Consider the following 22,891-nt stretch of genomic DNA (forward strand, 5'->3'; position numbering starts at 1 on the left):
ATGCGTCGTGTCAGTGCAAAATTCGTGTCGCGTTTGTTGAGTGACGATTAGAAACAGACACGAGTTGAAATCAGACAGGAACGGCTTGTCACTGCCAATGACAATGAAAACTTCCTGAAGAGCATAACAGGCAAAGAGACGTGGGCTCATACCTATGATATTGAAACGGAGATGTAGTATTCGCAGTGGGTGGCGTGGGGTCTTCTCGTCCAAAAAAGCACGCATGAGTCAGTTAAAACCTTTTGTTGGTCACTGCGACATATATGTCCCACCTGGTACCATAAGCGAAAGCTACCTCAAGTGCACAGAGGGACGTATGTAGCCCCACAGAAACAGGTAGCGCCATTTCTTAGATGCAGCCACTATAATTTAAAGTTTTCAGTTGAATTGGTAGGTGGCACTAACAGTTCGAGTTGTTTTGCTTTCTTTTATGTTTTTTGGCTGTCGTCACTCTTCAAGCGCGTGAATTTCGTTGCTCTTGCGGCATGAATAAGTTGACCGGTAAGCGGAAAAATTACTCCTTGCACTCCAGTAATGCAGTTAGATGAATTGTAGACAAGTTTGGCATGACAGGGAGCCATTTGTTTTCAGCCGCCTGCAAATATGTGGAACGTAGTGGTTGAAGACGTCCAGCACTACTACAGAAATGGCATGACATACCCCTGTTCTTTCGGGTAATGCTGTGCAGACAGCTCATCAATGGGAGGAGCTTTCGCAAAGGTCGGCGCAGTCTAGTATATCACAAGAGAGGAAGCAAGAACTGCTGAATTATTATAGCTGTGCTAACAGACGTTTGGTTCAATGGCAGGGGCACTACCCATGTGCCACCACTATGCGCAAAAGGTGCCAGTGGTGCTAAAGTACTTCTCAGGAAACATGCACAATGCTTGTGTGTAAGGCCTACCAAGTGCCTCTTTGCAATGTTTGCTTTCAACCCTTCCATAAGAAGCCGTAATCACCTCAGAGCCTGAAACAATGAAGCCCAAAGTGTACAGAGGGACAACGTGTGACCCACTTTTGCTCATGGCCTCAAGTTATCTTTGGGACCGATGTTGTCCCGCAGATTTTTCTGATAACATTCTTGTACAGGAAATATTTTTTTTACTGTTCTTCCATGTGGTACCGTTCGGAACATGTACCACGTGGTCAGATGGTAAACAAGGAAGTCTACCGGTCTTTTATTTTATTGATATGATATAAGGAGATGTTGACGCACAAATAAGGCGCCGGCTACTCCTTAGCTCCTGAATGGGTCTAACCTATAACATACAGGGTTCAACATACAGGAATACATGTCAAATAACCTTCTCATACAAGCAACGTTTTTACAGCAACACAACAACTCAAAAAAAAAAAAAACGTCGTACATACAATGAAGAAGTTCAATAACTCCATGTCACTGCAGAGGTCTTTGAGTGTTTCATATTGTATGTGCCACGTATTTTTTTTTTACGTTGTAGTGTTATTGTGAAATAATTTTTTCCGGTGCTTAGAAGGTTGCTTCACATGTATACTTGCGTGTTGTAGGTTAGACCCATTCACGAGCTAAGCAGTTGCCAGCGCCTTATTTGTGCGTCAACATCTCCTTATATCATATCAATAAAAAAGTCTACCGGTTAATTCTAGCGCGTTTAAGGGATGCTGTGCGCAATAAGAAGCATGAATTGTCGGAAAACCAGACTCAGTGTTGCATCACGACATTGCGCCGCCTCATGCATCGCTCCTTATCCACAACTATCTAGCGACACATCACACTCCCGTTATCCCCCATACACCGTATTCTCCGAACCTAGTCCCGGCAGACTTCCTCCTTTTTTCCCAAACTTAAAACGGCGCTGAAAGTACGTCATTTCCAAACCATACAGGGGAATCAAGACATTGTTGCAATAGTGTTGCGCACCATCCCAGAAAGTGCGTTCCAGGAGGCGTTCCAAAAATGGAAGAAACAATGGGAACAGTGCATTGCGAGTACAGGGGACTACTGTGAAGAGGACAGTGCTTAAAATGTTCTACAATAGGCAATAAAGATGTTATAGCAAAAGTTCGGTTTCTTTTTGAACACACCCCGTAAACACAGTGACGAGCACTTGTTATCGTTATCGCGCTTGAACTGATTAGCGATTCAGTGCGGAATAAAGATGCTTGCACAGATAAGGGTGTAAACATACTTTCGCCGTACGTCCACCCTTTCGGTTCTACGAAAACACCCAACAGTAAGACCATCTGTAAAGGTGCACATGGCTCAAAAAGGTAGGGCGTTCTTGGCACACCCGATACAATGGGTGTTGCATCATACACCGTTATGTCTGGGTACGCTATGGCGCCTGCCGGAAAGGTGTGCAAGGGTATTTCGGTCTCGATCACCTGTACGACAATTCATGCGCGCACTTCATGCATGAATCCCACATGACAGAAATATCTTGCCAATTTTTTTGATAAATGATCTTGTGTGTCATAAGGGGTCAGCTGTATGCATGTCCATTCACGACATAGCACTCGACAAGGCATTCCTCCACGTTGCCGCTCTACAGGCTAGCAGCGGTCTGAAGTAATTACCCATGACTTACGTCCGATATAGTAGAATGGACCTTTCATCATATTCCTGGCTACTGCCTTGGACGTGGTTATAAACGGGTGGTCAGGCTTTCCCTGGAAGCGCTCGTTGATTCCAAACGCACCTCGAGCCGTCAAGTCCATGCTGAGTTCCTCAAACTTGTGAAGCATCTGCACCTCCTTGCCCGTGTCGGCGTACTCCTTCAGCCTTTGGACGAAGACGCTGGTGTCTTCTTGGATGTACTGCATCATCTGCGCATATCACAGCATGGGATGACGCATTACACCGCTCATGATTTGTTTTATCTTCAAATATTTTCAGGTAATAAATGTGTTCCTTGGAGATGTTGACATTTTCCATTAGCCATGCGAGAAACAGAAAACATACGCCTTCACTACAAATAATACAACTTAGATACAGACAATAAAACTGTCAGCCCTTCCCCTGGGGTGGAGATGGAAGACCAGTGAAGCTGTACTATGGTGGGAATTATGTATTTCCAATTATTACTGTTAAGATGTGATGATGTAATTGGCTATTTAAACTAGTAAAGCATGAGAAATATACGACGCGGTGGTTTTAATTTATTTATTGACCACAGGGACCATGGCCTTATGGTCGCTACGGTACACCGGGTATACGGCAAAGGATGGCACGTTTTAGGAGCGAAGCTCCTTATAGCGGCACCCGTTCCGTCCCGTCGTCATAGTAGTAGTGTGTAACCAGTCTGAGAAAAATGAGAAAAAAAATTCCGAAGTTGTGTCCGTAGCGCGGAATCGAACCAGGGACCCCTCGCTTCCGAGCGCGCGGCGTTAGCCCACTACGCCACGAAGCGCACATAGAAACAAGCACCACGATGGCAATTGGCAATAAATACCCAACATTAACGAAAGGCCGCGTTTCTAGCGCGTTTCTAACGCGTTTGTGCTAGCGCATTACGGCCCGTGTAAGAAGCTGGTGTAAGACGCTGTGGCCTCTCCGCCTTACCTTCAACGCGTTTCGAACGCGCTGCCCAAGGCGGTGGCAAGTCAAGTTCAAGTCGAGGAGCGTTTATGAATACGGGGGGTATACTCTCTCAGCAGTCATGTGAAGGCGTCGGCAAACGCGGTGCACGTTCCGGTATGTGTAAATGACTGCGTAAGACGCTGTGGCAGCTCCCCCTTACTAGAGAGTACTGCACGTTTCTAACGCGTTTGTGCTAGCGTCCCCTTAAGCGGGAGATCCGATGATTCCCTCCGGAGCTTCGCCCAGTCATCATCATTCACCCCGTGGATATGCTGTGATTTTTTCATAAACACGTGACCAACGCCACGCGCGTTCGGTGCGAACGCGGGCAAAACGCCGCCGCCGTCGACAACAGTTGTGCTGCTTGTTAGTGTGACCGCACACAACCGCTGTCAAAACGTTTGGCACGTGATGAACGGCTGAACGCCGCTGTCCACACTGTTAGGGTACAGGCGGGCGAGAGCCCAGAGAGAGTCGGCGGCAGAGGCCGGCAGGGCTGTGCGCAAGCACCGCAGTGGGAGAGCTGGTGTAAGTGGTTCGTGTGGAAAGGGAAAGGTTGACGCTACCTTCTGCAGCCCTTGAGGGAGCACGGCTCAGCGCCAACAGGGAGGCGAAAGTGGGAGAGAAAGGGGATAGGGTGTTAGTGCCAGCGGGCACGCACACGCACATTATAGGGTGCCTCGATGCCCTCCTCACCCACCACTCCCCTACCATTGGGAAGTCGCGTTTGCTCTCCACCTTGCATTCGCTCCCCGTGAAAGCGCGCGTCCCTCGCCCTCGCTCGCTTTCACTCGCACATACAGCATACGGCCAATGAGAGATTTTATTGCGATAGCAATTATATGGACACTTCAACCGGATTTCTGCCGTCGGCGTCGTCGTCGTCGTCGCCGTCGCCGTGACGTTCCGTATAGATAAAATCTTCGCCGCGCGCCGTATACCCCAGCGGAAGCGTGGGGGGACGCGCGCTATCACGGAGAGCGAACACACTCTATCTCCCACGCGCAAGCAAGGAAGCGGAAAGCCAGCGCCGGAGGGAGCAGGGGAGGGGGGGGGCACTTCTCTGCCAACAACCGCGCTCGTCGCTCCGCACAGTCTCTTATCTCTCCCACGCGCAAGCCAGGAAGCGGGAAGCCAGCGCCGGAGGGAGCATGGGGGGGGGGGGGGGGGGCGCACTTCTACGCTTCCAACAACCGCGCTCGTCGTTCGTTCGACCGCACCGTCTCTTATCTCCACACGGCTCCGACCTTTATGCCGCTCAGTTTCCGTTGATAGAGCGCACGTACCTTCGCCCGCGCAGCGGGCGAAGGTACGTTGCGCTGCCAGCGTTTTGACAGTCGTTGGCTGCAGTCATTCAGTGTGATCTATTCATGTTTGTTTGTGCGCGCTCACACCACGCTTGTTCATTCAGTTAGTAATAGTCGGGCCACATTTTCCAACGCACGCTACACATGCAATGCTGCCCAGATCGGCAGTGCAGCACTACAGGTGTGTCCCTTCGCACGCGCTGCCCACGGGAAGCGCTTCTCATCAACACCACCGTTTCACACGCGCCTTCTCGTGGTCATCGAGTCTCTCTTCATGTCGGTCTACTTACGCCGCAGCACACCTGCTTACTTAATCAGCTCATGTTTACTACAATTCATATTGCTACCAAGGCCGCTCACCTTACTTCGTATGACATTGCTGTGTTGCTATCGCATTCATTGCTTCGCCCTTAGGGCGAAACTGTGACATTTTTTTTAAAAAACGAAAGTGTTTTATGCCGGGGTCCACCAAGACTTCACTGACGTATTTCCGTCACGGAAATACGTCAGCTTACAATGTACACGAACATAATACAAAGAAAGAAACCAGAAGAAAAAGTTCCACAAACATGCAAAATTTGGAAATCGAACCCACGACCTCTCGGTCCGCGACGATAGATCGCCGAGCGTTTAACCCATTGCGCCACAAACGCATTTGCAGAGTGCTACACAGACGCGCCTTATATATCTAACACTCCTCCGTGTACCCGCGCTCTTGCTTGGGGCGGTGCCGCCGCCTACGAGCAGAAAAAAGTGGTCGCAGTTTCACCTGAAAGGCGAAGCATCAATTGCGATAGCAAACTTGTAGAGAGCTATACGGAGTAATGATATTAGCTTTATCAGCTGTATAAACTTGGACATGCAGCAGCATCGGCAACACGCAGAACTGTTGTCGACGCCATCGGCGTTTTGCCTCACGCGGGTCGCTTGCGCTTCGGGTGCACTTCGGATGCGCGTTCGTAAGCGCAGTCGGTTGCGGCGCGTTGTTGCTTTCGAGCAAGTAGCGTGTGGTGCCTCCGCACGTCATTGCTGGGGTTATTTTCTGTGCGCATGGTTCGTACTTGTGTTTGTTCACGGACGGAACCGACATGTCGTCGCAGAAAACGAGGCGTAAACACAGCACCTGTTTTGTCCCATATTGTACAACTGGATACCGCTCAAATAACGAGCAAGTCTCATTATTCAGCGCGCCTGCTGACTGGCCAGAACGTTTTGCCGAGTGGGAGAAGAATATAAGAGTGCAGATCGAAGGCTAACTCTGGCGGCTGTCGCTTGTGAGAAACACTTTAATAATTGCTACATTGAGCGCTCGTTCAAAATTAGTTGACGGTGTGTCGCCTATGAAAATGTGCCCTGTTTAATTACCTTCATTTATGGTAATTAATTTAATTTATGGTAATTAGATACAACTTGGTGTGAATTTAGCATTTGTGGACATGTCTCGCATATAATAGTTTACTGTGGAAAAAAGTTACACTTCTTCGGAAACCACGTATTTATTTATTGGTATTTTTCGCAGAAACACCCCGTATCGTGTAGCGTTATAATGATAACTGTGCATACGATCGTTTGTAAGTGCAACAAAATCATATTCTTTCGATTACGCTTTGCACCTCAACCAACGTTCCGCAGAACGAAACGGGCTGGGACAGTCCATTGGCGTCTGTCGCACACGCGCGCGTTGGCTAGAGACGCCGCTCGGCATAGCACGGTCCGTACGGCTATCGCCGTCTGGTGGCCGCCGGCGGAAGGCATCATTCTCCGTGCCACCGGAAAGCCCGCGGTCGGCACACTAGTAAGTATATTCTAGGCACTATACCGACAGTGAACGCTTCGGTGGTCTCAGCACTACGACGCCTCGATGCCAGCATTCGAAGGGACGCTGGCATCAAGAAGCACTACCAACGCCACCTAGGTGTCGTTCACCGTACTCAGCACAGCGGAGCGTGGCCTCCGCAATTAGCCCTGAAAATGTTTCTGAAGTTGATCGCGGAGGCTGCAATTACGACGCGCTGTACGCGCTGATTTGACTCGGTGACGATTCAGTTACGTGCTTTGTCTTGCGCGTTGTATTAGTGTGTCAGTTACGTGCTTCGTCTTTCGCGTTGTGCTAGCGTGTGCAGCGTAGTGCAGCTTCCATATGCACGACGGTTGCTCATGGTCATCGACGTTGGTAGTCGTGATGGAGGAGACGTGCCACCAGGCGTCAGCGTGGGTGCATCAACGCCTAAGGGCGCTTTAGCCACAAAACACCAATAGACATTATATATCAATGTGCAATAAACATTACACTACTTCTGTGAAGACACGTTTCACTTTCGTGTTCTATACCGATTCCTATATAAGAGGGATCAACCACATTTTTTCTATTGCCGGACGCGACGATCGAAAGTTGAGCCCTTAACAGTTTCGCTATAAAAATAATATATAAATATAACAGTAGAAACACTCTTACTCATTGTTGACAGAGAGCTCGCACAAGCACGGTATTTGTACTACAATTTAAAAGCAAATAAGAAGGCATTCACGCGCAGTGTGCTACTATATCGTTACTTATTTATAAATACCATCATTATCATCATCATCAGCCTATATTTATGTCCACTGCAGGACGAAGGCCTCTCCCTGTGATCTCCAATTACTCCTGTCTTGCGCTAGCTGATTCCAGCTTGCGCCTGCAAATTTCCTAAATTCATCACCCCACCTACTTTTCTTCCGTCTTCGACTGCGCTTCCCTTCTCTTTGTATCCATTCTGTAACTAATGGTCCACAGGTTATCCATCCCACGCATTACATGGCTTGACCAGCTCCAATTTTTAAGGCGGAAGCCTTTAATGGCTTATTATCAATGTCATCTGCCGTTAGCAGAAAATGTCACAGCTTTCCGGCAACCTGATTGGTCTCCTCTGTGTCGTGACGTCACTGTCGCTAGGCGCAGGTGTGAGCCTCCTGATTGGCTCGCTTGCGTGACGTCGCGTACGTGTCGGGGTGGTTCGGCGCCGCGCGGGTCTGTCGGTTTCTTCGTCGTTGCTACAGTTGCTATAGCAACGGCGCCGGCTTGCCTATCCGTTTTGTCGTCTGCTCCACTCCAACTAGAGTGTACTAGACATAAGAGTGTTTTAGTTTAGCGTATTTACGCTCCGCTTAGGTGCTGAGCGGAGCGGAAGCACGAATGCGCATGCGTCCTCCGCTTAGCCGCAAGCGGGCTAGCGGAGCGAGAAACACGCTCCGCTTACAAGCTGCCTAAGCGGAGCGCGGAGCGTTGCTGCCGTCTTCCGCTAGCGTGTGTGGTCGATGCACCCGCCCTCTCTCGCGCGTGCATCGAAGCACCTTGCATCGATGCATTAGTCTTGTGAGCGCGAATAACTTGTGTATTACACCTCCCAGCTGTTTTAAAGACGATAGTCTTTCTTGGGGAACTTAAACGCTGAAAATTTGGTCTGTCTGTCTGTCTGTCTGTCTGTCACCCGATTCAGCCACCCGGCCAAAATTGGACCACTTGCTTACCGCCCACACTACTTAAACTGGTACGGCTGTTCATACTTGTGAACGTAATCGATCACAAAGTAAATATTACGCATATCTGAGGCGCAACATCACTAGGTAAGTATTAGGAGGTGTGTTCCTTTAATAGAAAATACATAGATACGTAACTCTAAAGACCCTAGTTTCTTAAGCTGCGCTGAAAATGCCATGCTATGCGCGTTTTATTTGCAGCCCGTCGCTGCAGCCTCACGTGCAAGCTCGCGCGAGCAAACGCCGCTGGCGCGCAGCGAAGCATAGACCGCTGCATAGACGGAACGCGCGGAGTAATACATTTTAATGGCCGTACTTCTTGCGCAGCTTTTACAGCGTTGCACCTGGCTGATGTATGAAACGGAGTATAGGATGGCTAATATAGCAGTACAGAGTTTTGAGGCACATAACCGTAATCCGTAGCGTTCATTTAATTAGGAATACATATTGTACTGGTTTTTGCGTTAGTAAATGAAAAATCAATGCGTTAGAAATGGCGTCGAATGCGTTAGAAATGGTGTAGGAAACGCTACGCGTTAAAAGAAGCCGACTGAAGCCGCGGCTCTGCAGCCGGCTTTAAGTCAACGGTAATAAAAGGTCCCAACAGATGGCGCGAGAGCAGGGCGAACGCGGTAAATTTGAATTGAATTCAGCAAAATCTCCATTGCATCCATCATGGGAGGAGTGAGAGGGGAGGGGAAGAGCGTGAGGGGAGGGAGGGTGGACAAGAGAGGGTGTTACTTATCAGGGGTGGCAGAAGACTATCGTCTTTCGATGTCATTTGCAGCGAAGCAAGCAGATATGCGGCCAACTTTTTTTTAAGGAAATAAAGTGAACAGCACAGCTACCAAAAACGTCGCCAGCGCATTGGCGTCAGAAAGGATTCGATTGGATTCGAAATGCAAACTCGCTGGCCATCACGTGGCGTTCACCAAGCCGACGCTTCATTTTCCACTCGATAAAATGGACCAGTAACGTATTACAAGCACCCGTCTAGATACTTCATGAACAAATAAGTTATATCTACTCGTCTTACTTTGTAAAAGTGACAAAACGGTTTTTTATTTTGTTTCACTACGCTGAATTTGCCCAGAGAGCGCTGCAACTACGAAAGCTCCGCTCCGCTACGCTACACGCATAACTAAAACGTGAAAGTCGCCCGCCGCTCCGCTGTGGCTTAGCGGGGCAACTCGGAGTGGAGCGGACCGTAAAGACGCTGAACTAAAACACTCTATATTCTAGTACACTCTAACTCCAACCAGTGGGCGCGTTAAGTTAAGGGGCTCTAGCGCGCTCTATCCAGCAGAGCGCGCTCTTTTAAACTTAACGGCTAAAAAGCGACTTCCGGTGCGTGATTACGGAGCGCGCTCTACGTGCTCCATCTGGAGACGGTGCGCGAGAGCGCGCGCCTGCTACGACTTCCGGAAAAATGACGTGTTTCCGACTCTTTCCACTTTTGCAAGTCCGTGCTCCTTGCGCACTCGTTCCTGCCGCCGCTGCGCAGCCGGGCGTCAGGCATAATCGGGAACTTCGCGTGTTGGCGCGGTTTGAGCTTATCACGAACCGAAAATGACGACCCGATCATTACTTGCCAGACGCTCAGGTACGTAACCGAACAGTCGCAGTTTGGCGAATTCTCGTCGCTACGTTCGTGTGTATGACTTCTTCAGGTCCTCATGGTATCATGGAAGATGCTGGGGCACTGCTCTTTGAATTGTATGTCCGTGTATCTGGGCACAAGGTTGATCACATAATCCTGGATGCCTCGGGTCATAAGGCTTTCTGTCCTCTTGCGATCGGCAATGAGTCATCAGTCAGCATACTGCGGAGCAGAAATAAATCCTCTGATAGGGTACCTCTGAGAACAGCACGAACAGCTTGCATCGCATACATAAACCGCTGCTGCTGCGTCCGTCGCCGTGCGTCAAGTTCTTCTAGCTCTTCATCGTATATAAAAAAAAATTACACCATCTTCCCATAGGGGAACCCTGAGTAGTATGCGAAGCAGCCATGGGGTCGACTCAAGGTAGTTTTATCAGCTGTATAAACTTGGACATGCAGCAGCACCATCAACGCGCAGAACTGTTGTCGACGCCGTCGGCGTTTTTTTCACCGAACGCGCGGCGTTGGTGACTGTTGCCGGTGTCTCTGGGGCGCCTACCGTCGCGCCTCTAACCTAAGCTGCTTCGCATTATCGCGCGCGGAGCGGCAGGTGTTGCCATTCATTGGGCAATTCGGAGAGGAGAGGAGTGTCAGAGAGGAGAGGAGGAATGCCGAAAGGAGAGGAGATGAGACAAGGAGAGGAGGGGGAGTAGGATGCGCATGCGCAGTAGGGGTGTGGACGCCGCACGGCGGAGGAAGGGAGGGAGGGAGTGACATAGCCCCGACCATAAGATGCTTCGCATCGAAAACTGCAGGAGGGTGTTTATCGGCGGCGCCATCTTCAAAAAGCTCGCGCAATGCGATAGCGGTCGCAGAAGCAACATAACATTCGCCAGACGGCGCGTTCGTGCGCCCGAAAGCAGTCGGCGAAAATCGCCGTTAAGTTAAGCTCCGAAGGCGTCGCACTCGAGCGCACTCGAGCGCACTCGAACGTGCTCCTTTGGAGTTCGGAGCGCGCTAACTCAACGCGCCCAGTGTCTCCCAACAAGCGACGTGCGGAAGCCGCTGAACGCAAGCGGCCCTCAAGAGAGGCTGAGCGTATATGTCGCATGCATCAGGGAGGCGAGGCGCGTCCGACACCACAGAGTCCAGTGACGCGACGGGCCAACGCAAGAGAGGCACTGCGTTTGAAGCGAATCGCTGCATCTCCGGGTACCAAGGCAAATGAATCTCGGAAGCGCCGTGACCGCCATCTTGCCGCGGCAAGCCGAGCAAGTACAAGTCAATCGAGCGAAGAGGATGATGAGGATGGCCAACTACAGCCCGACACCGCCATGGAAGACGCGTCTCCTCCTGATCCACAAACGGCGCTGCAACAGTTCCAGATGGCCACAAACTACTTTAACAGACCCTTTAACAGAAAATGGTGTCAGGCTTCCGCCGTTTCACACTTTAGCCTCAACAAAGTGTCTTCTGATTTTTTTCCGCTTAATGTCAACTAGAATATCGGTTATCCCCGTTTGTTATCTTCATCCACACCGCTCTCTTCCTGTCTCATAGCGTTAGGCCTAACATTTTTCGTTCCATCGCTTTGTGCGGTCCTTAACTTGTTCTCGAGCTCCTTTGTTAACCCCCAAGTTTCTGCCCCGTATGTCAGCACCGGTAGAATGCAATGATTTTAAAATTTTCGTTTCAACGATAGTGGTAAGCTCCCAGTGAGGATTTGGCAATACTTGCCGTATGCGCTCCACCCCAATTTTATTCTTCTGTAAATTTCTGTCTCATGATCACGGTCCTCTGTGAGTTTTTGACCTAGATAAACGTACTCCTTTACAGACCCTAGAAGCTGACTGGAGATCCTGAATTCTTGTCCTCTTGCCAGGCTATTTAACATCATCTTTGTCTTCTGCATGTTAACCCTCAACCCCACTCTTACACTTTCTCGGTTAAGGTCCTTAATCATTTGCTGTAATTCGTCCCCATTGTTGCTGAATAGGACAATGTCATCTGCAAACCGAAGGTTGTTGAGATATTCGCCGTTGATCCTCACTCCTAAGCCTTCCCATTCTAAGAGCTTGAATACTTCTTCTAAGCATGCAGTGAATAAATAGCATTGGAGAGATTGTGTCTCCTTGCCTGACCCCTTTCTTGATAGGTATCTTTCTACTCTTATTGTGGAGAACCAAGGTTGCTGTGCAATCGTTGTAGATATTTGCCAAGATATTCACATATGCTTCCTGTACTCCTTGATTACGCAGTACGTGCCTTTATGACTGCTGGTATCTCTACTGAATCAAATGCTTTTTCATAATCTATGAAAACCATATAGAGAGGTTGATTATACTCTGAAGATTTCTTTATTACCTGATTTATGACATGGATATGATCCATCGTAGAATATCCCTTCCTGAAGCCAGCCTGTTCTCTTGGTAGATTGAAGTCAAGTGTTGTCTTGATTCAATTGGAAATTACCTTGGTGAATATTTTATGCAATACTGCAAGCAAGCTAATGGGTATATAATTCTTCAATTCTTTAACGTCTCCCTTCTTATGGATGAGTATAATGTTGGCGTTCTTCCAGCTTTCTTGTACACTTGAAGTCATGAGGCATTGCGTATAAAGGGCCGCAAGCTTTTCAAGCATGATATCTCCTCCATATTTTATTAAATCGACTGTTATTTCATCTTCTCCGGCAGCTTTTCCCCTGGTCATGTCTTTCAAGGCCCTTTTAACTTCATCTTTAGTTATAGAAGGAGCCTCTGTATCATGTTCATCCCTACTTCGAATGAAAGTAGTTTGGCTGCTCTGGGGACTGTAAAGGTCAGTATAGAATTAGTCTGCTGCTTTTACTATGTCATTGATATTACTGATGATATTACTCTGCTTATCTTTCAGTGCATACATTTTGCCTTGTCCTATGTCAAGCTTTCTTTTCTTATTTATACACATACCTAAATGATAATAAAAATAGCCCTTCCCCTGTCAATAAAACGGGGGTAAGCGAAGCTTGTCGTGTGTGTACCTCACCTGCTTGCTACTTGTGCTTCCCTTTCCTTCTACTTTTCCTTCCCTTTTGTGCAACCTTGCCTTCCGTTGCGTGGTACGATTCTCTGCTCGTCGTTTCTGTCGCTTGCGTTCGATGACTACGCCTCGAGTTTCCTCGGCGGCGAGATTAACAGCCTTCGCCCGCCATTGCCGCTTGCGATTCTTCGAAATTGCTTCAAAACTAAATCTGTCCATCACGTAAGACAATGAATAGCAATGGATCATACCTTCGTAAACGCGGCCTCCCCATTACGAAGACAGAAGTGAAATTCTACGCTGGAATCATGAGCGTCATCTGGGCTAGTACTGGAAAGGCTGCGGTAGTACTGAAAGGTGCGCGGTGGTAGCGTGACGGTGCGGGGAAGCATGACGTCATACCAGCTGTGGCGGCGGCGATAGCGCGGCGAGGTAGCGCGGCGGTAGCGTGATGGCGCGGCGCACCTTTCCAGTACTACCACAGCCTTTCCAGTATTACCGCAGCCTTTCCTGTACTAGCACAGATGACGTACACGAGTATAGGCCTAGCTACATACAAGTTAAACATCGACGTAGCCAAGCTCAACCTAGCTACAACCAAGAGACGCTATCAATCGGCCAGCTTCGCTGTGTATTGAGCTTTGCGTGGCCTAGTGCAAGCTTTCACCTTCTTTTTTCTTTCTTTTTTATCTTTTTTTTTTCTTTTCTTATTGTCACGTACTGCCGAAACAAACAGCAAGATGGTCGGTCAGCGCCGGCTTGGCGTCCTTGAGGAAAGGTGCGATATTGGCGAGCACGAATAGCACAACTGACGGCATGGAACTCCCATGAAATCCTATTTCGTGTGCTTCATACACTGTATCCAGAGCTTGAGGATGTACTTGCGGACTTTGTATACCAGTGCTTCGTGTGCGCTCGATACGAGTAACAGCTCCGTTGTAATAATAAACGTGTGTCGGTATGTTTCCTTGTTTGTTTGTTACAGCGAAGCTGCTTATGGCTTTGGTTCAGTGCATTTTTCGCATCCGTCAACAAAAAACTATCATCATCAGCAATGGCTCGAGCGTCGTCGTCTTCTTCTACAGCTCATCATTCGAGCGTAGAATTTCACTTCTCTTCTGTCGTCGTAATGGGGCGGCCGCGTAATTTTTTTTTTTTTTTTACGTGGGTAGGAACCATTGCTTAAGGGACATGAGCCATTCATTGTCTTACGTGACGGACGCATTTAATAACAGATGTGATACGAGAATGTGCGAGCGTACCTACCTTCACGATGGTCACCAATCAGGACAACAACTACGTTCGTACCTTTGTTTAAAATCCTGTGTCACCTCTGTCATGTGCTAAACAGCTACTATGGTCATCCACCTTCGCCGAGTGGAATGACTCAGGTTTTTTTTTCCTTTCTTTCTTTTTGTTTTTTCATCTCAAAGTAAGGGGTCGACTTATATTCCCAATCAACCTCTGTTCCGGTTTACTAGCGTATACGGGAAGTGCGTATACTCACCATCTTCAGCTTTTTGGAAGTCAGACTGAGAGACACAGACGTGCGAATATTCTTCCATTTGTAGCCGCCGACGTGCAGAATTGACTGTCCCATAATAGGATGCATTTGGTCCGTCATCACTGTAATCTAGAAAGGAGACATGGTACTGACCAGCTCTTTTCGCAGTCGCAACCGTTATCGGTGGTACAGGTGCTCCAAGCAATACAATGCACGACACAATGGGGTTTTAAATGCGAAGCATTTCTTGGCGAACATTTGCTACTTTGACAGTATCTATCTATCTATCTATCTATCTATCTATCTATCTATCTATCTATCTATCTATCTATCTATCTATCTATCTATCTATCTATCTATCTATCTATCTATCTATCTATCTATCTATCTATCTAGTCGCCTACGACTTTGTGCTTTCATGGTCGTTTCGTTGACTTGGTATGTACCAAAATTGGCATACTATGACAAGAGTATATGACGCACATAAATTAAATGTCATGACATGAATGTCATGACATACGTGTCATGTAGGTCATGAAACAGTCGCCTACGTCTTTGTGCTCTCATGGTCGTCTCGTTAACTTGGTAGGTACCAAAATTGGCATAGTATGACAGGAGCCTATGACGAACATAAGTGATCTGTCATGGCATAACAGTGATGACAGGCGTGTCGTGTAGGTCATGACAATGACCCAGCGAAAAACATTAACACTCAAAAACCATTGAAATTGGTTCCGACATAGGTACTAAATGAAGGAAACACTAAAGGATGCTGGTAGAAGTCGTAGTCATGAGAATGACTCAGGCAAAATGACAATGTCTCAACGAAAAAAGATTAACACTCAAAAACCACTGAAATGGATTCGGACGTGGGTACTAAGTGAAGGAAACACTATAGGCTGCTGGTAGAAGGCATAGTCATGAGCATGACTCAAAAAAATGACAATGACTTGGCAAGAAAAGATTAACACTAAAAAAAAAAAAGCCGCCAGATTCCACACCCAGTGGGAATCGATGTTATGCGAAGCAGTGTGCGGGGAGCCTACCAAGTTAACGAAACGACCATGTGAGCACCAAGACGAAGGCGGCTCTTTCATGACCTACATGACATGCATGTCATGACATTCATGTCATGAGTCCTCAGGAGTCGATTTAGCTACATCTAAGAGACCTTAGGGCAATAGCCTTAGTCATACTCGTGACTAAGACTTCTACCACCATCATTTAGTGTTTCCTTCACTTAGTGCCCACGTCCGAACCCATTTCAGTGTTGTTGAGTCTTAATGTTTTTTCGCTGAGTCATTGTCATTTTTGCTTAGTCATGGTCATGACTATGATCTCTACCACCATCCTTTAGTGTTTCCTTCACTTAGTACCGACGTCCGAATCCATTTCAGTGGTTTTTGAGTGTTTGTGTTTTTTCGCTGAGTCATTGGCGTTTTTTTAGTCATGCTCATGACTATGACTTCTTCAACCATCCTTCAATGTTTCCTTCAATTATTACCGAGGTCCGAACCCATTTCAGTGGTTTCTGAGTGTTAATCTTTTTTCGCCGAGTCATTGTCATTTTTGCTCAGTCATGGTCATGACTAGACTTCTACCAGCATCCTATAGTGTTTCCTTCACTTAGTACCGACGTCCGAACCCATATCAGTGGTTTGTGAGTGCTAAACTTTTTTCGCTGAGTCATTGTCATTTTTGCTGAGTCAGTCTTATATTATGAGTTCTACCACCATCCTTTAGTGTTTCCTTCACTTAGTGCCCACGTCCGAACCCATTCCAGTGGTTTTTGAATGTTAATGTTTTTCGCTGAGTCATTGTAATTTTGCTGAGTCACGCTCATGACTAGACTTCTACCAGCATCCTTTAGTGTTTCCTTCACTTGTACCGACGGCCGAACCCATTTCAGTGGTTTTTGAGTGCTAAACGTTTTTCGCTGATTCATTGTCATTTTTGCTGAGCCCTTCTCATGTCTAGACTTCTACCAGCATGCTATAGTGTTTCCTTCACTTAGTACCGACGTGCGAACCCATTTCAGTGGTTTGTGAGTGCTAAACTTTTTTTCGCTGAGACATCCCAGCCTTCCTTTTATCTCTCTCTCTCCCCTTTTTCGGTATGTCTGTCTGTCCGTCCGCCTCTCCGTGTCTAACCTCTCTCACGCCAACTTGTCGCACTGGGTACTCTGTCTGTCCGTGGTCTAATGGGTAGAGCATCGGGCTGCTCTACCCCTTCTCTTCAATAACCACTTTGACGAGAACTCGGGTCACTGGGAAGGCGTCGCTCTTCATAATAACCACCATAACATATAAAACACATCACCGCCAATTACACACCCATCATAATATAAATTGGTCATCGTATCAATGTTGCCAATCATCCCCATAGAAAGGATGGATACACCGCAATATTTTTAAAGAATGGTAATAATAAAATTTAGACAGCTACCAGTACTGCATAGTTGGCGAAGATTGTTTCGATAGGATAAAAGCGTATACTCCACATTTAGAGCTAATGAGCAAACATGAAATTTTGTTGCGATTGGCTTTGAAACGTGGCGCCTATATAGAACGCTAGGCTTTTCCGGCACTGATATCGAAGAGGTGCACTTCACTGAGACCAACCTCTACATCTTTCTAACATGAAAAATTATCTCTCTCTCTCTCTCTGTCACGCTTTACGCCCAAAATGCATCGCCAATGTGTTAGCATGATTTCATAGATTTCAAAAGACAGTCTCAAGTCCGGGCGATTAACGTTGACGATAAGTTCTCAAAACACACTAGTTTGGGTCCTTTGTTGTTGTTTTTTGTCTCTCTAAATTAATGTGAATCCTTTCCTATTGATAAACTATTATCTAGGCACGAGTAGACGCTCTCCAGGTCTTCTGGCGTCACAAAGAGTTAGCTTAACTTGAAGCCCTCCATTCGTTTTCAAGACTTATTACTTTCCATGGCTCAATCAACTCACAAAAACACAGGAGATTGTGCTATTCTAAAAGTGTAACTTACCAGTCTAGCTCAACTTAACTTTCCACTTTAAGTAATTTTTGAGCCACAAGGGATTGTTAGGCATTTTGGCCTTGTCGTAATTTTTTGTATATAACTAATTATAGTTCCAGAAATTGATCGACAGGAATCTGCATTATTCGACTTTTTAAAATTAAATTGTTTGCAGACGCTTCCGTTTACGTAACAGGAACAATTGAAACAACTACAATTTTATTCAATCCTCGACGAAGCTGTTTGTAGCATTTTACATCGCTAGTGATTCCGCAATTTCTACGTATAAGCAGAACGCGCAACCAAAGTGTAAAAAAACAGAGATAGATCCCTTCTCACTCCTCGGTTCACGAAGTTCTGGAAGTTGCGCACGAACACGTCTTCTATGAAATCGAGGTCTCTAATCACAACAAAGGGCACATCTCCGTTGAAAAACCTGCGCAATGAGATTGTTAATATTTGTTAGTACTGCAACTGAAGAAACGCGCTCGTACAATGTTGAGAGCACAATAAGTACGATAAGCTGATGTTCAATTAGTTCGGCAATCATAGCGAAAAATATTTACTACCTAACTGCTAACTATGCATAAAAGTACAAATCAAATAGGGAAGAGGGAAGATGTTAATCACAATTCAGGTGTACTGCCGCACACTGGGACGGTAACGCCAACAAGCAGTTATTGTGCAATACATATCGCTTGCATACGACACAAAGCCCGCAGAATAACATTTATTTACCATGGAAACGTACACATCCGATGTATCATATTTGTTTACCATGGAAACGTACACAACCGATGTATAATACAGTGATTTCTTTCCCATACAGGTAGTTCAAATATATTGACTACACCTTTACTGGCGTACCGTATTGTACATTGTTAAATAATTCTTTAACAATGTAGGTAAATTGCGGGAGGAATGAAAAAATATATTACAGTAATAACCAAAGATTTTTTGTCATTCAAGGTGTACTTATGACGTAAAGCTCACTTCAGCCTCGTTTTGTGAATCAATTAAGTGAGCATAAGGCCCACAGTCGAAGACAACAGAAAATTATTTGGGATGATGAAATGAGAAAATTTGCAAGCGCAAGTTGGAATCAACTAGCGCAAGACAGGGGTAATTGGAGATCGCTGGGAGCGGCCATCGTCCTGCAGTGGAGATAAAATTGTGCTGCTGATGATGATAACGATGGTGGTGATGATGATGATGATGAAGGCACACATTATGAGATATGGGTCGTTGGATTGAGCCTTACCCAAACACGTCGCCGTACTTGTCTAGCCATTTTCCTATCACCTTGTAGATTTCCTGCCAAAGATAAAAACAAATAACAAATGTTCAGATGGAATCGCGCTCTTGAGGCCCATTAATATAGGTAGTGGACAAACACTATAATCAAATCAGAAACACACTCTAAACTCCGATTACACGAGTCACTTTATGGAGTGTTAACCGAGCACTGATATCAACAAAAGGTTAGTTAAAGTAGTGCCGTTATTTTCTATTACATAATCGCTACCAGCTGCCTTTAGGTTGATATAGTTTTACTACACAAAGGAAAACATGCGACAAAGAAATAATGCCAGACTTTTAGGGAATATATAGTTATCTTAACTCAATGAGTGCGACTTGAAATTATGAGCCCTGGACCCCTACGCTTAGAGAATTCCACGAGATGTTAAGTAGCCTCCATAGCCCCCGGAAGACTATGAGCGAACTGCCAGTGTGACGGGAAGAACTCCTGTAAACCTACGAACAACGCCAACAGGCTCCCCCGCCGCAATCAAAACGAGCATGCAGCAGGAGACGAAGGCTATCCGCAGCGTCATCCATTTGCAAGCAGCACACCAAAAACACGCCCCTGTTTGCGAGCCCTTCAAAGGGTAACCTTTTCTGAGCTCAGCACTCTTATAGCTTCCTTTATTTCTTTTCTGCATTCCCTTCACAAATGCGATAATCTAGCCGAAGGAATGCTCAACAACGCAATATGAACGCCCTCGAATAGCGCTTCATTCTAGAAATGAAGAGCGCGGCGTCGACGTCGCATAGGCGCCGCTTTTCGATTAACGCCTCCCACTGCCGGACTCTAGTTTTGTGCAGGGTACACAGTACTTGAGACAAGATAGGGAGGATAAATTTATTTGAGAATGGCAGACAGGCCTGCCTGAGGTTTACCAATCTAGCTTGCGGGATAAAGGGAAGGGTGCGGTGCTTGGCGCTGCATTGCTAAACGCTGCACTCATTAGTCTCGCTAGCGGGCTTCCTGATGCCCTACACGGCAGTGCGTACCAGGATATCAAAATCTGGGCTAGTGACACCATGCTTATAAAAATGCCACTGCAGGACTATTCAGCGAACTATGTATTTTACTGCACGAAATGAGCGTACCGCAAGGCCGTCGGTGGTCGTGAGCGCCCAATCCAAGTATTATCTGTTCTCTTGCACAAAGCGGCTCTGGCATAGCAGGATAAAATGCGTGGCTTCAAAATGTATAAACACTAGCTCCATCCCACGTAAGGTAACGTGTTTACGTCACACCGTGCAGCGTTTGATTCAACTGGTTACTAATGAAGGAACTCAATCGGCACATTTCCTAGTTCATAACAGCTGTTCGCTATAAAAGAAATGTTTTCGGGCCGACAGAACTGCAGTTTATCAACAGCCGTATAGCTTGGAAGGTGAGAAAACATCTGTGAACGAATAGAACAAAACAAACGGCCATATTATCTTCATGATTTACCCTGAGTTACAGCTGTGCAAGCATCATGCATTGAGCAGTGCAATGTACTAGTTACTTTTTCAGATTCTTGCCACAACTGCAATCGAACTGAATGACTGCATGTTGGGTGAGTCGGAATGAATTCTATATAATTATTGCGCAATGGGAAAGTGGACACACACAGAAAAATAGCGACAAGGACGCAGCGCAGCGTCATTGTCGTTATTTCTTTGCTTGTGTCCACATCCATTTAGGGCATTAGAGTGGACAGTCGACTCATTTACAGCCGAGAAAAAACAATTGGTGTCTTGCTGTATCACAGATGCTGAAAATTAAGTTTGTGATGTGGTTATGAGATGTTTGTAGGGGCCTAATCAGAAAAAGGCTTTATACGATGTACAACGACAAGCGAGGCGGCAACTCAGCAATGCTCAAATAACTAAGATATATATATATATATATATATATATATATATATATATATATATATATATATATATATATATGTGTGTGTGTGTGTGTGTGTGTGTGTGTTAAAGCTTAACCCGCCGCGGAGGCTCAGTCAGCTAAGGCGTTCCGCTGCTGAGCATGAGATCGCATTTCGATGGAGGCGAAATGCAAAAACGCCCGTGTGCTTGCGTTGTAGTGCACTATAAAGGACCCCAGGTGGTCAAAATTATTCCGGAGCCCTCCATTACGGCGTGCCTCACAATCAGAACTGGTTTTGGCACGTAAAACCCCAGAAAGAAGAAGAAGAAGAATGTGGTAAAGTTTACCATACCATACGTAGCGGCAGCCTGAAATAGACCTATCCCACTTTCCATACGTGATATTAAAGTCGGATGCAATACAAATAAAAAAAATGTTGCAGTGGCTTAGCTCGGCTATGCCAGGATATACGTAGCGTTAGCAAAGGTTCAGCTGATTATTCTTAGCTTTCCTGGTTGTCTCCTACGCTCAACCGCTAATTGCCAGGAAACTACTTCGGGATCCGATGAGTCAAGCTTCTCCGTTCTTCTGCGCTGTTGAGCAGCATTTGCGCTCTCCTTCTCCATGGCTATACCACACTGGCAAACGCCAGTCAGAAGCGCAGCGGCTCCAGCGCAGTGTCAGACGGCGACTGCACAGCGAGCGCGCGCCGGCGCCAGTGCGTCTACCACGGCTACGACGTCACTCCTCTGGAATGCGCAGACCGGCGGCGGTGAGTCGCGCGCGGCGGCGGCGGCGGAGTGCGCGAGAGGTGCCGGCTCCGGTGGCTCCGGTGCGCAAGCCGTGTGACATCACTGATCCTTGCGCATGCGCAGCACGGATCTTGATGTGCCGCGCGAAACGGGCTTGGCTAGGCCAGTGTAGCTAACGCTACAAAAAGCAATAACTCGCCATCCTGGCCCTGCGACATTGAATGACCATCGAAGCTGTTGAAAACCACCACTACAACTGCTGAGGAGGGTATGCAACGCCTTGTGGCTTTAGAGTAATAGTAGTAATGCTATGTTAAAGTAATGGTAGTAATGGTAATTTTGACAGTACGCCGTCGCCCATAACTGTGCTGCAACAACTTTGAAATCAGTTGCTAGGCTGGTCCTTTTATATACGAAAGGCACGGGACGTCACTCCCCCCGTCGCAAGCTGCCGTAGGTGCGACTGCTTGAAGCTTCTGCTTTACGAGCCACTGCTCCTGGCCCTGCACTACCATCGGGATCGGCCCAAATTTTGCTGACGAACGCGGATATGAAAAATGCCGACCACCTAGAGGCTAACAGCCTCGCTGTAAAGAAATACTGATATATGAAGGTGATCCCAGTACTCACCATTGAATGATATTCCCTGATGTTTCCCCAGATCAAGTTGGGCTTCGGTCCCGGAATGCCCAACACATTGAAGTAGTTGAAGTGCCGCCACCGCCAACTTTAAGAAAGGAAGGTGAGCGCTGTTTTATACACAGGAGCACTTTGTGACGCAATAAAAATGTGCTTTTAGTTTCTATAATCTCGACTTTGAACCGTCCCATTGCAAAGATCTATAGGTCAGCTCGGTACCCTTGTTCTAGACGAGAGCAGTTCTTGTAGATAATGTACACATTTCGTTTTGTTATGTTGCTTCGGCGGATCTAACAAGTCATAAGGCTAAGAAATTACGGTCGTAGAAACCAGCCAGCGAGTGTGACGTGTCTAGCAGATGGGCAAGCAGTCTTGCGTACTTTAGGTTCGTGTGCGCACCCATATATGTCCTGCTTAACTGCAACTAACAGACATATCAGCTACACTGACACAACGTTTTATAAGACGCATGAACTCGCAACGAAGATTGTCCCATATGTCATTGTGATGTCACTCACGGAGGGTATGCAGCTATATAATTTTAGCAGACAGTAAACGGAGACTATTAGAAGCTATACCAGTACATGTGTTTGACAATGGCGGGCTTACTCGCACGGAAGAGGTTTTTTTGAACAAAGTTATGGCCAACGCTGCATACACACCACACATATACTTGAGAAATGGCACCAAACCAGACAAGCTACGATTGCGAACACTTATATCCGATGCACAGATTGTCAGGAGTCATGCAGAGCAGACTTGCAACACCTCATTTGGAGCTGTGCAGCTTTTTCACAAGGGAGATCCAACATTCAACATTTACCGCACGGAGACATTAG

At 46.8% G+C, this 22,891-nt stretch overlaps 1 protein-coding gene across 2 annotated transcripts in view; it reads right to left on the bottom strand.

Annotated features, from left to right (window-relative positions):
• Positions 1-22,891, bottom strand: part of LOC119449670 (cytochrome P450 3A14) — a 65,105-nt gene that overhangs the window by 34,063 nt on the left and 8,151 nt on the right. For both annotated transcript variants that reach the window (XM_049665361.1, XM_037712892.2), the window contains exons 2-6: positions 22,044-22,140; positions 18,769-18,821; positions 17,847-17,943; positions 14,513-14,638; positions 2,568-2,805 (exon numbers count right to left, since the gene is read on the bottom strand). In XM_049665361.1, the coding sequence (XP_049521318.1) occupies positions 2,568-2,805; positions 14,513-14,638; positions 17,847-17,943; positions 18,769-18,821; positions 22,044-22,140 (611 nt within the window). The remainder of the gene's footprint in view (positions 1-2,567; positions 2,806-14,512; positions 14,639-17,846; positions 17,944-18,768; positions 18,822-22,043; positions 22,141-22,891) is intronic.

The sequence above is a fragment of the Dermacentor silvarum genome, chromosome 4, assembly GCF_013339745.2.
Source record: "Dermacentor silvarum isolate Dsil-2018 chromosome 4, BIME_Dsil_1.4, whole genome shotgun sequence".
In the NCBI taxonomy this organism is placed as follows: domain Eukaryota; kingdom Metazoa; phylum Arthropoda; class Arachnida; order Ixodida; family Ixodidae; genus Dermacentor; species Dermacentor silvarum.